The sequence below is a fragment of the Bombina bombina genome, chromosome 1, assembly GCF_027579735.1.
Source record: "Bombina bombina isolate aBomBom1 chromosome 1, aBomBom1.pri, whole genome shotgun sequence".
Taxonomy (NCBI): Eukaryota; Metazoa; Chordata; class Amphibia; order Anura; family Bombinatoridae; genus Bombina; species Bombina bombina.
In genome coordinates this window covers 1,279,462,575-1,279,483,495 of record NC_069499.1, presented here as the reverse complement: position 1 = coordinate 1,279,483,495, position 20,921 = coordinate 1,279,462,575, and the positions used below count along the sequence as shown (strand labels likewise).

The 20,921-nt window shown below is 41.0% G+C and overlaps 1 protein-coding gene across 1 annotated transcript in view; it reads right to left on the bottom strand.

Moving 5' to 3' along the window:
* The window catches only part of LOC128648625 (fatty acyl-CoA hydrolase precursor, medium chain), a 124,202-nt gene that overhangs the window by 32,001 nt on the left and 71,280 nt on the right, over positions 1–20,921 (bottom strand). Inside the window, exons 6-7 of the mRNA XM_053701413.1 lie at positions 16,644–16,757; positions 3,920–4,024 (exon numbers count right to left, since the gene is read on the bottom strand). Coding sequence (XP_053557388.1) covers positions 3,920–4,024; positions 16,644–16,757 — 219 coding nt within the window. The remainder of the gene's footprint in view (positions 1–3,919; positions 4,025–16,643; positions 16,758–20,921) is intronic.

The window sequence follows — 20,921 nt, the reverse complement described above, 5'->3', positions numbered from 1 at the left end:
GATGGTGCTTGTAATGTCTCCACGTGGGATTATTGGCAGTTGTCACCTCGACTGGTCTTGACGGTAATCTCTCCTACCTCGTTCTGACCCACAGCTGTCAGATCTCTTCTGAGCCGGAGCGGAGCCCCGACCCTCTGGCACAGTAAGTGGATGCTGGGATTGTGATAGAGGTTGACGCCAATTCCCCGGTACAAGTATGAACAGTTCCTCAGGGCAGCTACAGATCGGCCGATCTGAATTAAATCTAAGGGTGGTGTTAGGTCAATATAACCCACAAGTTAGGAATAACAAGTTTTTAACTAAAAAAGGTTTATATAATAGGGCTTTTGCTGCCAAATAGAGAGGAGCTCTGCTCTGAAGCGTCTGCTCTGCCTGACGGTTAGCTCCGCCCCTTCATTTTGTTTTTTGTTGCATATTCCTCAAGAGCACCCTGGCAGCTGCAGGACGGTGGTGAGAGTGCATATACCTTTGAACTTTTGCTTATATATACACACACATACAATGTGTGTGTGTTTGTTATTGGTTAGTACGGCTCCTTCTGTCCTAGGGGAAAGGGAAATCAGTGAAAAGAAAAAATATAAAAGAATATGCTCTTTTGAGAAAATAAAGTTGCATTAATCACTGCAAATTTCTTCTCAGATTTTAAGGCATACTATCATGCAGCTTACATATTGTATTTAGTGCCCCTTTAATGGTTAAATTATGAGTTTAAAAAGGACCACACATGTGTAATGAATAAACATGATTAAGGGCCTAAAACGGTGCTATGTTTGTTTGCTACCAGGAAGTTTGAAGAGACCAGGATGAGTGAGGGCATAGCAACAAAACAAGCAGAGCATGAAAAAAAGTTTTCCTGGTTCACAACAATGAGGTAAGGAGTAGGACTAGAATGGACTTGAAAAAGGAAAGTCAAAGTGAGATCAAGATCAATGCATTTCCAGAATTAGTTTCCGAAATAAAGAACAAAAATTGAAAGCCCCCAAACATGATACCAGTGGAAACGTGTTCTTTAGGAGAAAGATTTTTGTGGCACATATGTGCTGCACATAATTTTATTAATGGTGCCATATTGGACATCAAAAGAGTGAACAAGTGGGTGCTTATGTTTCGATATAAGAATAACAATTTCAGCTATGGCATTAACCCCTTGACACCCATGGATTCAGGAGTGATCTAAACAAGAGATCATTTTGCTGTGCAAGGTTTTGCATACAACATGAGATAATATCTATGACATTCTTGGGAAAGGATAGTAAGGTTCCACCAGGATAATAAAAGCATGACTTGTGCACTCAATGGCATGTCTTGTCCTTCCGTGAGGAGGTTATATAGTCTCTTTACCGGTTCTGAAGAGATAGGAATGAAGCAGGGTATGGATGTAGTACTTGGTTACACATATGGGGATGGAACATGAGCTTGTAAGTGGAAGATGTTACAGATGGCATATTTCTCTATTATTTACATATAATACATACAAAACTTTGAATGAGGCATGATTAAACATTTTTTCCTCTTTAAAAATAAGCTACCCAAGGTAATGAACACATAAGCAAAATAACACAAAGACCAACCTAATAGCCACCCTTTTGCATAATGACAGACTGAAAGCTTTCATAGATGCAGGACGGTTGAAACAAATGTTTAGCCAGTCTGCTTACATAATGATTTAGTTAAAGTGTTTACAGTTCTTATAGAATGTTTTAGGGTTTCACTTCAATCGACTGTTAAAAAATATATATATATATATATATATATATATATATATATATATATATAAAATAAGAAAAGTTATGTCGGTGGTTAACCCGTAAGAAGCCGTATATAGTATGATAAAAGGCAGTCCTCAGCTCTCAATAATTCGTTATCATAAGCATAAGCATAAGCACTTGTGTATATCTGAGCAATATCAATGCACTTAGAAATGGATTAGTGTCCGTATCAAACTTTAGTCATAAGTCCTATATGAAAAGCATACGTGAATATGCCGACTCACCCGCTTTTATCCTCAGTAGAATTTCACGAGTATCCACACTTCGCGGAAATGAAGCTGTAACTTGCTCCAACTACTCGTGGAAAGAAACTCAACAGGAATGTAAACTTACGGCCGCCTCTGACAACGTACTGCTCCTGCAGTGACTCCGGTCAGGTAACTTCCTTCCAAGCCGTTTCCAGTATTCCTCTGTGATTTCAGGCAGTTAGATCCAATCTGCCAATGGCGATCCAGATGTGGGGTCACGTGATGAACAATTGACCAATCATGTGCAATGCTCGTACCTGCTGCTTGTCTGCTTAGCTGGAGCTCTGTATCGGGTAAATCAATAGGTCTGCCTGGGGTTGCCTGTAAATACTTGCAGATGAGGGGTACCATGTACAGGATTCCTTGTAATCCTATCAAGACATGTAGAATAGAAAAAGAAGAAGCGGTCCCGACATCCAATAAGTTAAAACAACAGCTTTATTTAGTCCATTTAAAATTTTTAACATGGGTCACACAGTACGAAACGCGTAAAACCTATTTTTTTACTGTGTGACCCATGTTAAAATTTTAAATGGACTAAATAAAGCTGTTGTTTTAACTTATTGGATGTCGGGACCGCTTCTTCTTTTTCTATTCTATATATATATATATATATATATATATATATATATATATATATATATAACGTTTTTCTCCTAGATGCCGTTTTTGGCCACGCCCACTGTGTCGAGGTTTGGTGGTCTGGGTGACTGTAATGGAGATTTGAATGTTTGATTTACCATTTGTAAGTGTTTACTTTTATTATTGTCCCTCCTATATGTTTAAGTCTCTGAATGCTAGTTTATTGCAGTTTATTTGACCACTCTGCTGTTATTTGGGATTGAATTCATTATCAGTTTCTCACTTTATTGGAATGTGCACTAGTTCAGCCCCCTATAATATACAATATATATGTTGTTATTGTCACTTTATATTTTTCATGGGTCTAATTGGATATGACCTTATGGGGCTGTCTTATTCTGAACTGGGGGAGGGGGTTAAGACCTTATTTAAACACTGTTTGCTCACTGTTTGGTCTGATGAAGGGGTGATTGATTTCCGAAATGTCACATTTTTTGCTAAATAAAGCACCTTTATGAAAATCCAGAGAATGCAAGCTTCATCTGTACTATATATTTATATTTATTGATTAATGAAAAAAAGAAGCAAAATCATGTTTTTCTATATAAACAATAGCTCAGCACATTGCTGGTGAATTATCAGATGGAGCTATTTGTTGAATTGTATCCATTTGTGTCCCATGTTGGGTAGGGCTAAGCAATTGCAACATTTTTGTTCTAGAAACTAGTGTTATATAACTATATCCATATAAGTTCTGGGTAAGCAAAGTATTAAATCAATGGTTTAATAAAATCACAGCTTTAGTGCTGTGCTTACCCCCTCATGTTCAATGTTTTGAGTGTTTAATTTGTACATACACAACAGATGGCATCACAGGATGTGCAACTTGTGCACACTATGGAATATTTGAAGTTCTGAGCCGAGCTTTGAAAGACAAGCAGCAGGCAGGTTTTGGGGGAGACTTTTCTAGGCTACAGGTTATAATTTCAGTTGATATATTATTTCTCTAAGTGTGTGAATAGGTGTGTAAACCTTTTGATGCTCATCAGTCCTGTAACATGCAACATATGCTTATGATACTCAGACACATGTATATATTGCATTAATATACATTAACATACATATAAATATTTTATAAAAATACAGTACATACAGTGATAAATAGATTGTAATATATAGTTAAGCTGAAATTAGGCACCAGCAGGCATTAGAAAAGTGAATGCTACATATTTCTAGCAGTGATAAAAATATCCTCTGTATTTTACATTTTAACCATGTAAACATATTTCTATATATCTTCTAATGTTTAGTGCACAGTACCAGGGATGTGGCAAGGGTAACCATCTCATCTTCTGTTTTCCGCTTCAAACAATGCAGCAGCACAGATGAATCTAATGAATCACAGCCAGATATATTTGCCACCATCTTAAAACAAAAAAAGATTAACGTTTACTGGGTCATTATGGAAATTTCAGCTGTACTTAAACAAATGAGTAAGAAATCAGTTTTATATCCAGGTTTTCTATATATTCATTTAAATATTACACAACAGGTTAGTTCAGCTAGCACTTTTAGACTAAACTGCATAAAGTGTTAAGCGTATCATATGCTCCAGTTGCTCACATGAATGAATACGAACACAATCTCTGCATTGCAATATGAGCTGACCACCAGGTTTCTGACAAGGTGCTCAAGCTTGTCAAGAGGTTAAGGGCTCCATTTATGAAGCAGCGGATGCAGCTTCGTAGCCCCATTGTTTCATGTCCGCCGGAAATTAAAGTTAAGAAGCTTCTTAACTTGTCTGCCACCTTTTAGGTGGCGGACTGAAATAATCTGGATCCGATACAATTGGGATGATTGATGGCCCCTGCTAGCGGCCAATTGGCCGCCAGTGAGCAAGGGTGGCATTGCACAAGCATTTCACCAGAAAATCTTTTCAATTTACTTCTATTATCTCATTTGCTTCATTCTCTTGGTATCTTTTCTTGAAGAAGCAGCAATTCACTACTGGGAGCTAGCTGAATGCATTGGGTGAGCCAATAACATAAGGCATATATGTGCAGCCAGCAATCAGCAACTTCTGAGTCTACCTAGGTATCCCTTTCAACAAGGGATATCAAGAAAACAAAACAATTAGATGATAGATGGAACTAAATTGAAAAGTTGTTTAAAATTACATATTGTATCTGAATCATGAAAGAAAAATATTGGGGTTTTATGTTCCTTTAAGTCTTCTTTAAGTCTTCTCCTAAGCAGCCACTAAAGTGGATGGTGCAATCTCTGCATTAGCCATGCAGACCTCTATTCCTTTAGACGATATTAAGTCTTTCAAAGAGCCAATGGATAGGAAGCTTGAAGCCTTTCATAGACATTCCTTTCAGCTAGCTGACTTTCTTTTGTACTTTGTTACCAGTATAGCTTGCAATTTGTGGCTCTACTGTTTAACCCTGCCAGAGTGTTCACCAAGGTACTGGGGGCCTCACCGATGGTGACTCAAGTACAGAGCATCTCAGTAGCACCTTACTTGGATAATATTTTGGTCCTTATGTCCTCTGATCAGCAGGCTGTGAGTCATACAGAGGCCATACTTCAGATACTTAACAATCACACTTTGGGGCATAGTGTCTTAGACTATCCTTCTGGATCAAAAGACAAGGCAATTGTTATGGTGGCAAGCTCACCAATCTCTTGTCAAAGGGGTCTCTTTCCTTCGGGCGAGTATGGACAGTGATCAAGACAGATGCCAATCTATGAGGTTGGGGGCTGTCTTGGGGTCCATAGAGGCACATGGGGTTTGGTCTCCTTGGGAGGCATGGTTACCAATCAATATTCTAGAACTTAATTTATGCAAATATTCTAGAACTGCATGTGATCTTCAGGGTTCTTCACAGTTGGTCCAGCCACAAGCAGGAATTCTTCATCTGATTTTAGTCAGACAAATGTCACAGCTGTGGCTTACATAATTTATCAAGGGGGAACTTGGAGTTCCCATTGCAATGAATGAGGTGTCCCATATAATCAGGTATTCAGAATGCCATCAGTGCCTTATTTTGGCTATCCACATCCTGAGAGTAAACAGTTGGGAGGTGGAGGGTTTGCCAGAAAAAAATCTCATGCCCCCTTGTTTGAATCCACGTTATGATGCCAGGTCTCAGGATCCACAAATAGTTCTAGCAGATGCCTGGTCAATCAAGCTACACTATGTACATTTTCCCCCCTGTTACCTTTCACATTTACCACAAGGTGTGCTGAGAGATGATATTATTAGAATTCCTTGATTTTCTAAAGGACCGTTTGGTTAAGGGCTTGTCAGCCATTTCTCTTAAAAGACAGAATTCTGCTCTATCTGTTCTGTCTCATAAGAAGATGAATAAGATTAATAATGTTCAGAGTTTAGTTTAGGCTCTCATTAGAATTAAGCCTATCATTCATCCAGTAACTCCTCCTTGGAGTCTTAATCTGGTTTTGAGAGTGCTACAAGCCACTCTACTTTCAGTATTGGTCATAGAAGGTCCTCTTCCTGTTAGCTATTCCTTTGGCTGGAAGGATGTCTAAGCTTTCTGCTCTTGCAAGATTACTTTCTTGATTTTTCATCAAGATAAATGGACCAGTCATTCCTTCCTACCTAAGGTGGTATCAACAGATACAATTAAATGAGAATTTGTGGTCCCGTCCTGGTGCCTGGCTCCTAAGAACTCTAAGGAATGGCTTCTTCACAACCTTGATGTTGTTAGGGCTCTCAAATTCTATGTGGAATCCTACAGATTTTTTTCTGCCTTATTTGCTCTTTTTTTGGACTTCACAAAACTACTGAAGTTATTTTGGCTACTTTGATTAAGGGGAAAACTCCCCCTGCACATATTACTTCTCATTTTATTAAAGAAATAACATTTTGACTTCTTCGGCCTTCTATAATGAGGCCTCTATAGACCAGAGGTGCAAGGTGGCTACTTAGTCTTTTAATACTTTTGGTAAATTAAATAATGTTAAGTTGTATGGATCTTATTCTGCTTTTGGCAGGAAATTACTGTGGGCTGCTGTCCCTGATCGCTAACACTCCTGCCTTAACTGTTTGGTCATGGTGGTCTTGTGAACTTTACGGCTTGGTTATAAAATTCTAAATGTGATGATCTTTGAACTCTCACCATATAATAATAGAAAAAGGAAATTTATGCTTACCTGATAAATTTATTTCTTTTACGATATGACGAGTCCGCGGATTTCATCCTTACTTGTGGGATGTCGCCTCCTGGTCAGCAGGAGGAGGCAAAGAGCACCACAGCAGAGCTGTATATATAGCTCCTCCCTTCCCTCCCACTCCAGTCATTCGACCGAAGTTAGGAAGAGAAAGGAAAAGTCAAGGTGCAGAGGTGACTGAAGTTAAATAAAAATACAGACCTGTCTAAAAAATGACAGAGTGGGCCGTGGACTTGTCATATCGTAAAAGAAATAAATTTATCAGGTAAGCATAAATTTCCTTTTCTTTTACAAGATATGACGAGTCCACTGATTTCATCCTTACTTGTGGGATACAATACCAAAGCTATAGGACACGGATGAAAGGGAGGGACAACACAGGAACCTAAACAGAAGGCACCACTGCTTGAAGAACCTTTCTCCCCAAAACAGCCTCAGACGAGGCAAAAGTATCAAATTCGTAAAATTTCTAAAAAGTGTGAAGAGACGACCAAGTTGCAGCCTTGCAAATCTGTTCAACAGAAGCATCATTTTTAAATGCCCATGAGGAAGCCACAGCTCTAGTAGAATGGGCCGTAATTCGTTCTGGAGGCTGCTGTCCAGCAGTCTCATAAGCAACACGGATGATACTCCTCAGCCAAAGAGAAAGAGAGGTAGCCGTAGCTTTCTGACCCCTACGTTTCCCAGCGAAAATGACAAATAATGAAGATGTTTGATGAAAATCTTTAGTCGCCTGCAAGTAAAACTTCAGGGCACGGACGACGTCCAAATTATGTAACAGACGCTCCTTCTGAGAAGAAGGATTAGGACACAATGAAGGAAAAACAATTTCCTGATTAATATTTTTGTTGGAAATAACCTTAGGAAGAAAACCAGGTCTGGTACGTAACACTACCTTATCGGAATGAAAAATAAGGTAAGGAGAATCACATTGTAATGCTGAAAGCTCAGAAACTCTGCGAGCAGAGGAAATAGCAACCAAAAATAAAACCTTCCAAGATAACAATTTAATATCTATGGAATGCATAGGTTCAAACGGAACCCCTTGAAGAACCTTAAGAACTAAATTCAAACTCCAAGGAGGAGTAATAGGTCTAAACACAGGCCTGATTCTAGTCAGGGCCTGACAAAAAGATTGAACATCTGGAATATCTGCCAGACGTTTGTGTAGCAAAATAGATAAAGTAGAAATCTGACCCTTTAAGGAACTTGCAGATAACCCTTTCTCCAATCCTTCTTGGAGAAAAGATAAAATCCTAGGAATCCTAATCTTACTCCATGAGTAGCCCTTGGATTTGCATCAATAAAGATATTTACGCCATATCTTATGGTAAATCTTTCTAGTAACAGGCTTACGTGCCTGGATTAAGGTATCAATGACCGAATCAGAGAACCCTCGCTTAGATAAAATCAAGCGTTCAATCTCCAAGCAGTCAGCTGCAGAGAAACTAGATTCGGATGATGGAAGGGTCCCTGAATGAGAAGGTTCTGCCTCAATGGAAGTTTCCATGGTGGCAGAGAGGACATGTCCACCAGATCGGCATACCAAGTCCTGCAAGGCCACGCAGGAGCGATTAGAATCACCGAAGCCCTCTCCTGTTTGATCCATGCAATCACTCGTGGAAGGAGAGCAAACGGTGGAAACACATAAGCTAGGTTGAACGACCAAGGCACTGCCAAGGCATCTATTATTCGGCCTGAGGATCCCTGGACCTGGATCCGTATCTGGGGAGCTTGGCATTCTGATGAGATGCCATCAGATCCAATTCCGTTCTGCCCCACCTGAGAATCAGGTTGGCAAATACCTCCGGATGGAGTTCCCATTCCCCCAGATGAAAAGTCCGTCTGCTCAAAAAATCCGCTTCCCAGTTGTCCACTCCTGGGATGTAGATTGCTGACAGATAACAAGAGTGAGCCTCCTCCCACCAAATTATCTTGGATACTTCTGTCATTGCTAAGGAACTCCTTGTTCCTCCCTGATGATTGATATAAGCCACAGTCGTAATGTTGTCCGACTGAAACCGGATGAACTTGGCCACAGCCAACTGAGGCCAAGCCTGAAGCGCATTGAATATCGCTCTCAATTCCAGAATATTGATTGGAAGTAGAGACTCCGACCGAGTCCACACACCCTGAGCCTTCAGGGAATTCCAGACTGCACCCCATCCTAGTAGACTGGCATCTGTTGTCACTATCATCCATGACGGTCTGCGGAAGCATGTCCCATGGGACAGATGATCCTGCGACAACCACTAAAGAAGAGAGTCTCTTGATCCAGATCTATCTGAGGAGATAAATTTGCATAATCTCCATTCCACTGTCTGAGCATGCTCAGTTGTAGAGGCCTGAGATGAAAATGAGCAAACGGAATGATGTCCATTGCCGCCACCATCAATCCAATTACCTCCATGCATTGAGCCACTGATGGCCGAGGATTGGACTGAAGGGCTCTGCATGTATTCAGAATCTTTAACTTTATGACTTCAGTCAAGAAGATTTTCATGGATACAGAATCTATTAAAGTTCCCAGGAAAGGAACCCTTGTCTGTGGAATTAGTGAACTCTTTTCTAGATTCACCTTCCACCCGTGAGTCCTTAGAAAGGACAGAACCATGTCGGTATGAGACTTTGTCAGTTGATAAGACGACGCCTGGATCAGAATATCGTCCAGGTAAGGCGCCACCGCAATGCCCCGTGGTCTGAGAACCGCCAGCAGAGACCCTAGAACCTTCGTGAAGATCCTGGGTGCCGTGGCCAGCCCAAATGGTAGAGCCACAAACTGAAAATGTTTGTCCAGCAAAGCAAATCTTAGGAACTGGTGATGATCTTTGTGGATAGGAATGTGAAGGTATGCATCCTTTAAATCCACGGTAGCCATATATTGACCCTCCTGGATGAATTAAAGAATTGTCCGAATAGTCTCCATCTTGAAGGATGGAACTCTGAGAAACTTGTTTAGACTCTTGAGATCTAAAATGGGTCGAAATGTTCCCTCTTTTTTGGGAACCACGAAAAGATTTGAGTAAAACCCCTGCCCCTGTATTGGAACAGGACAAATTACTCCCATAGTGGAGAGGTCTTTTACACAACGTAAGAACGCCTCTCTTTTTATCTGGTCTACAGACAATCGTGAAAGAAGGAACCTTCCCCTTGGGAAGGAATGTTTGAACTCCAGCTGATACCCTTGAGACACGATTTCCAGTGTCCAGGGATCCTGAAGTCTCTTATCCAAGCCTGGACAAAGAGAGAAAGTCTGCCCCCTACTAGATCCGGTCCAGGATCGGGGGCCGCCCCTTCATGCTGTCTTGGGAGCAGCAGCCGGCTTCTTGGGTTTTTACCCTTGTTCCAAGCCTGGTTGGGTCTCCAGATGGGCTTGGCTTGAGCAAAATTCCCTTCCTGTTTAACGGAAGCGGAAGAGGGGACTCCCTTGAAATTTCGAAAGGAATGAAAATTACTCTGTCTGCCAACCTCTGCTTAGATGTTTTATCCTGAGGTAGAAGGTGACCCTTACCTCCCGTAATGTCAGAAATGATCTCTTTCAAGTCGGGCCCGAATAAGGTCTTACCCTTGAAAGGAATAGCCAAAAGCTTGGATTTAGAGGACACATCCGCAGACCAAGATTTTAACCATAAGGCTCTGCGTGCTAAAATGGCAAATCCGGCATTCTTAGCCGCCAATTTGGCGATCTGGAAAGCGCCATCCATAACAAAAGAATTCACCAGCTTAAGGGCCTTTATTCTATCCAGAATTTCCTCTAAGGAAGTCTCAATCTTAAGAGACTCTTCTAAGGCATCAAACCAAAAGGCAGCCGCAGTTGTGACCGGTACAATGCAGGCCGTCGGTTGTAATAGAAACCCTTGATGAATAAATAGCTTTTTTAGAAGACCCTCCAACTTTTTGTCCATAGGGTCTTTGAAAGCACAACTGTCCTCAATAGGGATAGTCGTACGCTTAGCCAGGGTAGATATAGCTCCCTCCACCTTAGGGACCGTCTGCCAAGAATCCCAAACGGTGTCAGCTATAGGGTACATTTTCTTAAAGGTAGGGGAAGGTGAAAACGAAATACCCGGTCTTTCTCATTCCCGTGTAATAATTTCCGATATTCTCTAAGGAACCGGAAAAACATCAGCGTAAGAAGGGACCTATAAGTATTTGTCCATCTTACACAGTTTCTCTGGTGGCACTACAATAGAGTCACAGTTGTCCAGAGTCAGCAAAACCTCCTGCAACAACAGACGGAGGTGTTCGAGCTTAAATCTAAAGGACATCGCGTCCGACTCTGCCTGGGGCAATGTACCTCCTGAATCAGACAGTTCCCCTTCAGATAGAGTCTCCCTACCTCCCACTTCAGAGCCCTGGGAGTGTATGTCGGAGATCGCCATCAAAGAGTCAGAAGTCACCTGGACCACCTGGTCCTCTCTTCTACCACGTTTGCCTTGCAACACTGGTAACTTAGACAAAACCTCTGTAAGAGTGGATGACATAACTTCCGCCATATCCTGTAGGGTAAATGAGGTGGACGCAGTTGATGGCGCCTGAGCGGGTGTTAAAGGCTGTGACACTTGGGGAGAAGTTTGCGGCATACCCCGAGTCTCATCAAGCTGAGAAGCATCCTTAGATATGTTATTTTTAAAAAAATATCTGATCTTTAAACTCTAAAGCCCTCTCAGTACACGAGGGACAAAATGTAAGAGGGGGTTCCACATTGGCAGCTAAACACATAGAACAAGTATGTTCCAGTAGGTCAGCCATGCTAAAAGAAAAACAAGAGCAATCTAGGTCGTGGTACAGAAATTGAAATAACAAAAACAAAATGCGCTGTACCTTTAAATTTTAAAGCAATACAAAATTTTACTGCAAACGTTCAACAATTAAAATAATAAATTGTTATAACAGAGCCTATCCACATTCGATAGGTTACAATAGCCCTTTTTTATTGCTATGACTAAAAAAATAGCCCCTGCACCAAGCCACAGCTCTGCTGTGGCGCCTACCTTCCTCTCAACCAACCAAGAGGCTCTCCGAGAACTGCTGCCTAGGTCCGCTTGCGATCTTGATCAGCTGAGGCCAAGCGGACATAGGAAACACCTGAGCTTCTGCCTAAGTCCTCCATGTACTGTCGGAGCCGGAAAAGAAAGTGCGCAACTAATCGTGTGAACTTAAGCCCCACCCTTCGTGGGCGGTATAGGAAAACCCCATACAAAACAACCATGTGGGCAATATTAATGTCAGGTAGACCCGACTGTAACACCAATGTGTCCCCTGAAAAACTGTGCCACAATAAATGTAAGCCACGGAGTAATAACTCCCCAAGCAGACACAGAGCCTATTCTTTCCAATCCCCCAGCGTCAGCCTGTAGATAAAAGTCACCGGTTCTGTCTTAATAAAACCGGGTCATATATACACCACCCACTGCAATACACATTAATAATATAAGACGGAAATATGTTGCAAAACAACTAAACACTCTTGTAAGCGGATTACTCATATATACACCACCCTTTTGTGTTGTAGCCAGTAACGTCCAGTCTGTTCTGAGCTACCCTGTCTCCCCAGAAACAAAAAGACTGTACATACCGCAGTGTTGATCACAATGTGAACCAGTCCCACACTAAGAAGAGGTCTCTTGGCATCACCTCCTGTAGTTCTGTGGGGACAAACAGGGCCTTATGTATTATCTGATAAGACCATCAGCAGGGCAGCACCAGTGTGGGGAGTGAACAGAGAATATAAAATATCCTCAGTTCCCATTGTTAAAACACATGATGCTCTCCCCTGAGAAAAATAGTACTCACTGGCACCATTTAAAAACAATAAAATCTTGATTGAAGAATCTAAACTAACACCTCACTTTACCTCTTCCTACACTAACACAGGCAAAGAGAATGACTGGGGTGGGAGGGAAGGGAGGAGCTATATATACACAGCTCTGCTGTGGTGCTCTTTGCCTCCTCCTGCTGACCAGGAGGTGATATCCCACAAGTAAGGATGAAATCCATGGACTCGTCATATCTTTTAAAAGAAGCATAATTTATGCTTACCTGGTAAATTAATCTCTTTCATAACTCTAGGTATTCTGTACAGTCAGTGGCAGGACAAGTTTTGCCCTGTGTGTTCCTCTCCTTTTCATGTTTGTCCTTTCTATTTGGCTAATTGTATAACAGAGGGATTAGTGGGAAAGTGGATGTGTTTAAATATCTGGAATGTAAGGGTGTTTTGCCTCATCCAAGTAGACTGGAGTGCAATTCCACATGTGACAATCTTTCTGACTCTCACCACCATGAAAGAAATTCATTTTAAGGTAAACAAATTATATTTTTTTTAAAAATGTGTCTTTGTAAAGTTGTGTTTTATCCCTTTGTTTACCCTGGGGTTATTTAATATGGGCATTGCACAGTAAACTTTTAATTTCTTGAATGTGTTCCCAATGATCCATTTTGCCAGGAGTATTTTTAAATTGGATATATATATTCTTTACTTTTATTTTGTCATTTGAAATTGCAAACTTGCCAGTTAAAACCATCACATATACGGAAAATATAAATATTGTTGTATTCTGTAAAGAAAAGCTATGTAAACTAGAATCAGCAGCAGCCCAATAGGGTGGGAGTGACAGATATTAAAATGTTTAATTTTGATTGTTCTCTCTTAGTATCAGCCTGTGGATCAACAAAAAGATAATGAGGCATTTTTCTAGAGAGAAAATCGATAAGATAAGGATGTCTGCTTTTCCTGCAAGTTCAGCCCACTTAAATGGGTTGTGTTTTTTAATGAGCAAAATGGATCTCTTATATATAAAAATAAACATAAAGGAGTATTTTATAGTCTGTAGCTGGCATAACAAGTCAATGGAAACACATTAAGGGGAAAACAAATTTATCGTATAATAGTACTTAGTAAGAACTTATTTCTTGGTTAGAGGGGATCCTTAATCATTTTTTTTTTTATTATGGATTTTTTTTTTTAAATATAATATACTTTGTCCCCTATAGTTTCTTGTGTTGGACAATACCTCAAATAGTGCTGCTGAAAATTCCCAGAAATCAGGTCACATACTTGATCTACATAACCTGTGAGGACACTGATTTAAAAGAGATTATGGAAAGGGAGACTTTGATCCAGCAGAGGAACAGTCCCACTGTGGTCTAAGGAAGAGTTAGGAAAAAGGTTTTAGAAGAAGGAAAAGTCATTGCTTTCAATGCTACTGATTATTGTTGACCTTTGATCTAAGCTGCTGGGCAAGATCCAGGAGATGGAGGTTACAGAGGGACCTGAGCTACTTGCACTGGAGACACTTGCAGCTCAGGCATTTTGGGTGACAACTACATGGAGGTCAATGCAGAGGTTACAACTCCAAGAAAGGCTCAACCCTGGGGGAAAAAGGCAAGTGGCAGATTACAGCATTGAAGGGTGCCAGCACATGGTCAGATGTCAGTGGGACTGCATCCCTGGGAGTCTAGGTGATGCCAAGTGGTGGGGGCAGAGGGAGGACCAAGGTAAGGAGGAATAAGGCCTGGCCCCCTAGAGTCATCTGGGACAGAACACAGGAGTGGAGGTGATACTTTCTAAGGGACAGTGTAGTAATTTGCCAATGCAAAGCTAATTTCACCACAGCATGACAGGATTTAAAGGGACACTAAACCCACAATTTTTCTTTCATGATTCAGTAGAGAAAACAATTTTTAACAACATTCCAATTTGCTTCTATGATCTAATTTGCTTTATTCTTTAGATATCCTTAGTTGAAGAAATAGCAATTCACATGGGTGAGCCAATCACACAAGGCATCTATGTGCAGCCACCAATTGGCAGCTACTGAGCCTAGATATGCTTTTCGGCAAAGGATACCAAGAGAATGAAGCAAATTAGATAATAGAAGTAAATTAGACATTTGTTTAAAACTGCATGCTCTTTCTAAATCATGAAGGAAACAATGTGGGTTTCATATCCCTTTATAACAAACATATACAGGGAGTGCAGAATTATTAGGCAAATGAGTATTTTGACCACATCATCCTCTTTATGCATGTTGTCTTACTCCAAGCTGTATAGGCTCGAAAGCCTACTACCAATTAAGCATATTAGGTGATGTGCATCTCTGTAATGAGAAGGGGTGTGGTCTAATGACATCAACACCCTATATCAGGTGTGCATAATTATTAGGCAACTTCCTTTCCTTTGGCAAAATGGGTCAAAAGAAGGATTTGACAGGCTCAGAAAAGTCAAAAATAGTGAGATATCTTGCAGAGGGATGCAGCACTCTTAAAATTGCAAAGCTTCTGAAGCGTGATCATCGAACAATCAAGCGTTTCATTCAAAATAGTCAACAGGGTCGCAAGAAGCGTGTGGAAAAACCAAGGCGCAAAATAACTGCCCATGAACTGAGAAAAGTCAAGCGTGCAGCTGCCAAGATGCCACTTGCCACCAGTTTGGCCATATTTCAGAGCTGCAACATCACTGGAGTGCCCAAAAGCACAAGGTGTGCAATATTCAGAGACATGGCCAAGGTAAGAAAGGCTGAAAGACGACCACCACTGAACAAGACACACAAGCTGAAACGTCAAGACTGGGCCAAGAAATATCTCAAGACTGATTTTTCTAAGGTTTTATGGACGGATGAAATGAGAGTGAGTCTTGATGGGCCAGATGGATGGGCCCGTGGCTGGATTGGTAAAGGGCAGAGAGCTCCAGTCCGACTCAGACGCCAGCAAGGTGGAGGTGGAGTACTGGTTTGGGCTGGTATCATCAAAGATGAGCTTGTGGGGCCTTTTCGGGTTGAGGATGGAGTCAAGCTCAACTCCCAGTCCTACTGCCAGTTTCTGGAAGACACCTTCTTCAAGCTGTGGTACAGGAAGAAGTCTGCATCCTTCAAGAAAAACATGATTTTCATGCAGGACAATGCTCCATCACACGCGTCCAAGTACTCCACAGCGTGGCTGGCAAGAAAGGGTATAAAAGAAGAAAATCTAATGGCATGGCCTCCTTGTTCACCTGATCTGAACCCCATTGAGAACCTGTGGTCCATCATCAAATGTGAGATTTACAAGGAGGGAAAACAGTACACCTCTCTGAACAGTGTCTGGGAGGCTGTGGTTGCTGCTGCACGCAATGTTGATGGTGAACAGATCAAAACACTGACAGAATCCATGGATGGCAGGCTTTTGAGTGTCCTTGCAAAGAAAGGTGGCTATATTGGTCACTGATTTGTTTTTGTTTTGTTTTTGAATGTCAGAAATGTATATTTGTGAATGTTGAGATGTTATATTGGTTTCACTGGTAAAAAATAAATAATTGAAATGGGTATATATTTGTTTTTTGTTAAGTTGCCTAATAATTATGCACAGTAATAGTCACCTGCACACACAGATATCCCCCTAAAATAGCTATAACTAAAAACAAACTAAAAACTACTTCCAAAACTATTCAGCTTTGATATTAATGAGTTTTTTGGGTTCATTGAGAACATGGTTGATGTTCAATAATAAAATTAATCCTCAAAAATACAACTTGCCTAATAATTCTGCACTCTCTGTATATCTTTTAGGTTTTAACAGTTTTTTAGTCACAAATCATTTTACAATTTAAAACTAAAATACTACAAAATGTAACAGAATATTGTCTGAGTAGATAAAGCAACAGAAATGCAACTTTAATTTTACAATATGAAGTGGATATTGAAGAGTGAACACAGAAGGATAACGAGAAGTAACCATATTAATTATGAAATTAGTTGTTCCTAAGTAAAATGTTTAAGATAGAAACAAAAATACATTCTAAATAAAAAAAAAAGTTATTTTACTCCTATTGTTAAATTATGTTATATCATAGTATTAAAAAAACACTCACATTTCTGAAAAACATGACCTCTTCAACTTTATTGACCACCATAGCAGATATTAGAGCCACTCCGCTCTCTGCTATCGCTCTTTGGAACAAGCCTTTGGATAAAGGTGATAATACCTTAAGAAAGAAATAAAAAATAGTAAATAGAAAAGAGATAGCGAGATTAACAATAAAGAATACTGTACCAAAAGTGGATCAAGGCAAAGTAAAAAAAAAATTAGTTTGTATAGGTCTATTCAAATCTTTTAGGAGAGCTTTTTGAAAGTTTTTTTTTTTACTGTCTAAGAAGCAGTTTTCAAAACCTTTCCGTTCCATAAGAAAACCAAGTTTTGATGGTTTGCATTTAGAGCCATCAAAGAGCCTTTAAGTATTATTCCAATCCATCAGTAAACTATTTGAACAACTATTTGCACTTTTTTTATAGTTTGCTTAGTCTTAATCACATAAAAAATGATCAAAAAATACAATCATGGTTCAAGAAAATATTTTGAATTATTATACAATTTATTTTAACACTTTATGGGTAGAAAATAATATTGAAGAATGGGCAAGAAAACTGTTCAGTTTGGCAGAAAAAGTAAATTTATGCTTACCTGATAAATTGATTTCTTCTATGGTACGACGAGTCCATGGATTCATCCATTACTTGTGGGATATTATCCTTCCTAACAGGAAGTGGCAAAGAGCACCACAGCAGAGCTGTCTATATAGCTCCTCCCTTAGCTCCACCCCTCAGTCATTCGACCGAAGGTACAGGAAGAAAAAGGAGAAACTAAAAGGTGCAGAGGTGACAAGTTTAAAATAAAAAAAATATAATCTGTCTTAAAATGACAGGGCGGGCCGTGGACTCATCGTACCATAGAAGAAATCAATTTATCAGTTAAGCATAAATTTACTTTTCTTCTATAATGGTACGACGAGTCCACAGATTCATCCATTACTTGTGGAATACAATACCAAAGCTACAGGACACGGATGAACGGGAGGGACAAGACAGATGACTAAAAAGAAGGCACCACTGCTTGAAGAACTTTTCTCCCAAAAATAGCCTCCGAAAAAGCAAAAGTATCAAATTTGTAAAATTTGGAAAAGGTATGAAGCGAAGACCAAGTCGCAGCCTTACAAATCTGTTCAACAGAAGCATCATTTTTAAAAGCCCATGTGGAAGCCACCGCTCTAGTAGAGTGAGCTGTAATTCGTTCAGGAGGCTGCTGTCCAGCCAAACGGATGATGCTTTTCAACCAAAAAGAAAAAGAGAGGTAGCCGTAGCTTTTTGACCTCTACGTTTTCCAGAATAGACAAAAAACAAAGAAGATGTTTGACAAAAATCTTTGGTCGCTTGCAAGTAAAACTTCAAAGCACGAACCACGTCCAAGTTGTGCAACAGACACTCCTTCTTAGCGGAAGGATTAGGGCACAGAGAAGGAACAACAATCTCCTGATTAATATTCTTATTAGTAACAACCTTAGGCAGGAATCCAGGTTTGGTACGCAAAACCACCTTATCAGCATGGAAAACAAGAAAAGGCGAGTCGCATTACAATGCAGATAGTTCAGAAACTCTTCGAGCCAAAGAGATAGCAACTAAAAACAGAACTTTCCAAGATAGAAGCTTAATATCTATGGAATGCATAGGTTCAAACGGAACCCCTTGAAGAAGTTTAAGAACTAAATTCAAACTCCATGGCGGAGCAATAGATTTAAACACAGACTCGATTCTAACTAAAGCCTGACAGAACGACTGAACATCTGGAACATCTGCCAGATGCTTGTGCAGTAAAATTGATAAAGCAGATATCTGTCCTTTTAGGGAACTAGCTGATAGCCCCTTCTCCAATCCTTCTTGGAGAAAGGACAAAATCCTAGGAATCCTGATCTTACTCCATGAGTAGCTTTTGGATTTGCACCAATAAAGATATTTACGCCATATCTTATGATAAATTTTCCTAGTGACAGGCTTCTGAGCCTGAATCAAGGTATCTATGACCGACTCAGAGAATCCCCACTAGGATAAAATCAAGCGTTCAATCTCCAGGCAGTCAGCCACAGAGAAATTAGATTTGGATGCTGGAAGGGACCTTGAATCAAAAGGTCCTGTCTCAGTGGCAGAGTCCATGGTGGAAGAGATGACATCTCCACCAGGTCTGCATACCAAGTCCTACGTGGCCACACAGGTGCTATCAAAATCACTGAAGCTCTCTCCTGTTTGATTCTGGCAATTAAACGAGGAAGGAGAGGAAATGGTGGAAACACATAAGCCAGGTTGAACGACCAGGGTACTGCTAGAGCATCTATCAGTACTGCTTGAGGATCCCTTGATCTGGACCCGTAACAAGGAAGTTTGGAGTTCTGACGAGACGCCATCAGATCCAATTCCGGTGTGCCCCATTGATGAATCAATTGTGCAAACACCTCCGGATGGAGTTCCCACTCCCCCGGATGAAAAGTCTGACGACTTAGAAAATCCGCTTCCCAGTTCTCCACTCCTGGGATATAGATTGCTGACAGATGGCAAGAGTGAGTCTCTGCCCATCAAATTATGTTGGTAACCTCTATCATCGCTAGAGAACTCTTTTGTTCCCCCCCTGATGATTGATATATGCTACAGTCGTGATATTGTTCGACTGGAAACTTATGAATCTGGCCGAAGCCAGCTGAGGCCAAGCCTGAAGTGCGTTGAATATCGCTCTCAGATCTAGAATATTGATCGGGAGGCGAGCCTCCTCCTGAGTCCACACACCCTGTGCTTTCAGGGAGATCCAGACTCCACCCCAGCCCAATAGGCTAGCGTCCATCGTCACTATGACCCATGCTGGCCTGCGGAAACCCATTCCCTGGGACAGATGATCCTGTGACAACCACCAAAGAAGAGAGTCTCTGGTCTCTTGATCCAGATTTATCTGAGGAGATAAATCCGCATAATCCCCATTCCACTGTTTGAGCATGCATAGTTGCAGTGGCCTGAGATGCAAGCGAGCAAACGGAACTATGTCCATTGCTGCTACCATGAGTCCGATTACCTCCATACACTGAGCCACTGACGGCCGTGGAATGGAATGAAGAGCTCGGCAGGTGGTTAAAATCTTTGATTTCCTGGGGCAGAGATAGCCCTGCATCTGATCGATCGCACTCTACATGAGCTCCGGCTATATCTTATAGATTTCTACTTCTCTGACCGCTCAGAGCAGGTAACTTTATACTGAATGAGAGCAGTTCACGAGGCAAAACACTTCAGTCACCTAAGAGGATACAGGAGAATAGAGCAGTGGCATATTTTAAGACCCTTATCCACAGGGACTGCATAGTGAATATATTGAAGACGCCATTTTGGGGCACAGGCCATGCTGGAATATCTCCACCAAAAACAACCGGTATCATCAAGGACTCTGTAATTCCTTCGTTATGGAAAGAAACCCTACACATACCGTTATAGCTGATCGGCTGGCAGCCTTTGAAAGGCAGATGGACAGATGTTTTGAGAACCTGTTGCTCTCCTTACACCTGGAGCAATCCATCGCTACCGTTACATCGGAGACACTGGAGATTGAGACACACATCCAGCACGATGTGCCAGACCCTCAGGACCCTATTCAGTCAGAGCGCGATACCGCCCCTACTAAGCTATGGACTGATCGGGTATCTTTGTTGGACATGGCGCCACCGCTTATGCCGACGCAGCTCACCTCTACACAGCAGCCGATGCCGGGACCTCCGAGAGAGAGGTCTAACTGTGATATTCAGTGTCTGATACGATCTGGGCAGCGACAGCCATGCAGACCCTGGTATATGCCTGATCTCACTATGGACATCAGACCTCCCGCCTATCGCAACTCCTATTCAAAAGTTTTGCGGAGGATAGAAGGCAGAGAGAGCGATCAATACTGGAACAGACCGCTGTGTCTCAAAGATCTTATCCAACAGCTCCGGAAAGCTCACCCGGGCTGTGACAGCAATGCCACAAGACAGCGAATCTCAAAAGCCGATGTGTTCCTGGCCCTTAGACTTGGGATAGGGTGAATATCGAAGCTCCTTCCTCAAGTATCCCTTCATGGTCTAGTTGACATATACTATTAAGAAGGGACTTAATCTATAAGATCATTTGACTTTATGCTCCACCTGTTAGGACTGTTTAAAGTTATGATATACGGAGCTTAATCTTTATTAACGTCTGTTCAATGAGAGTTTTATTGTTAAACCTAAGTGCATTTATAGTTTTATCTTAAATAAGTATTATCTTAATGTTACGATAATTATCCTTTAAGTACTCGCATTCTATATCTC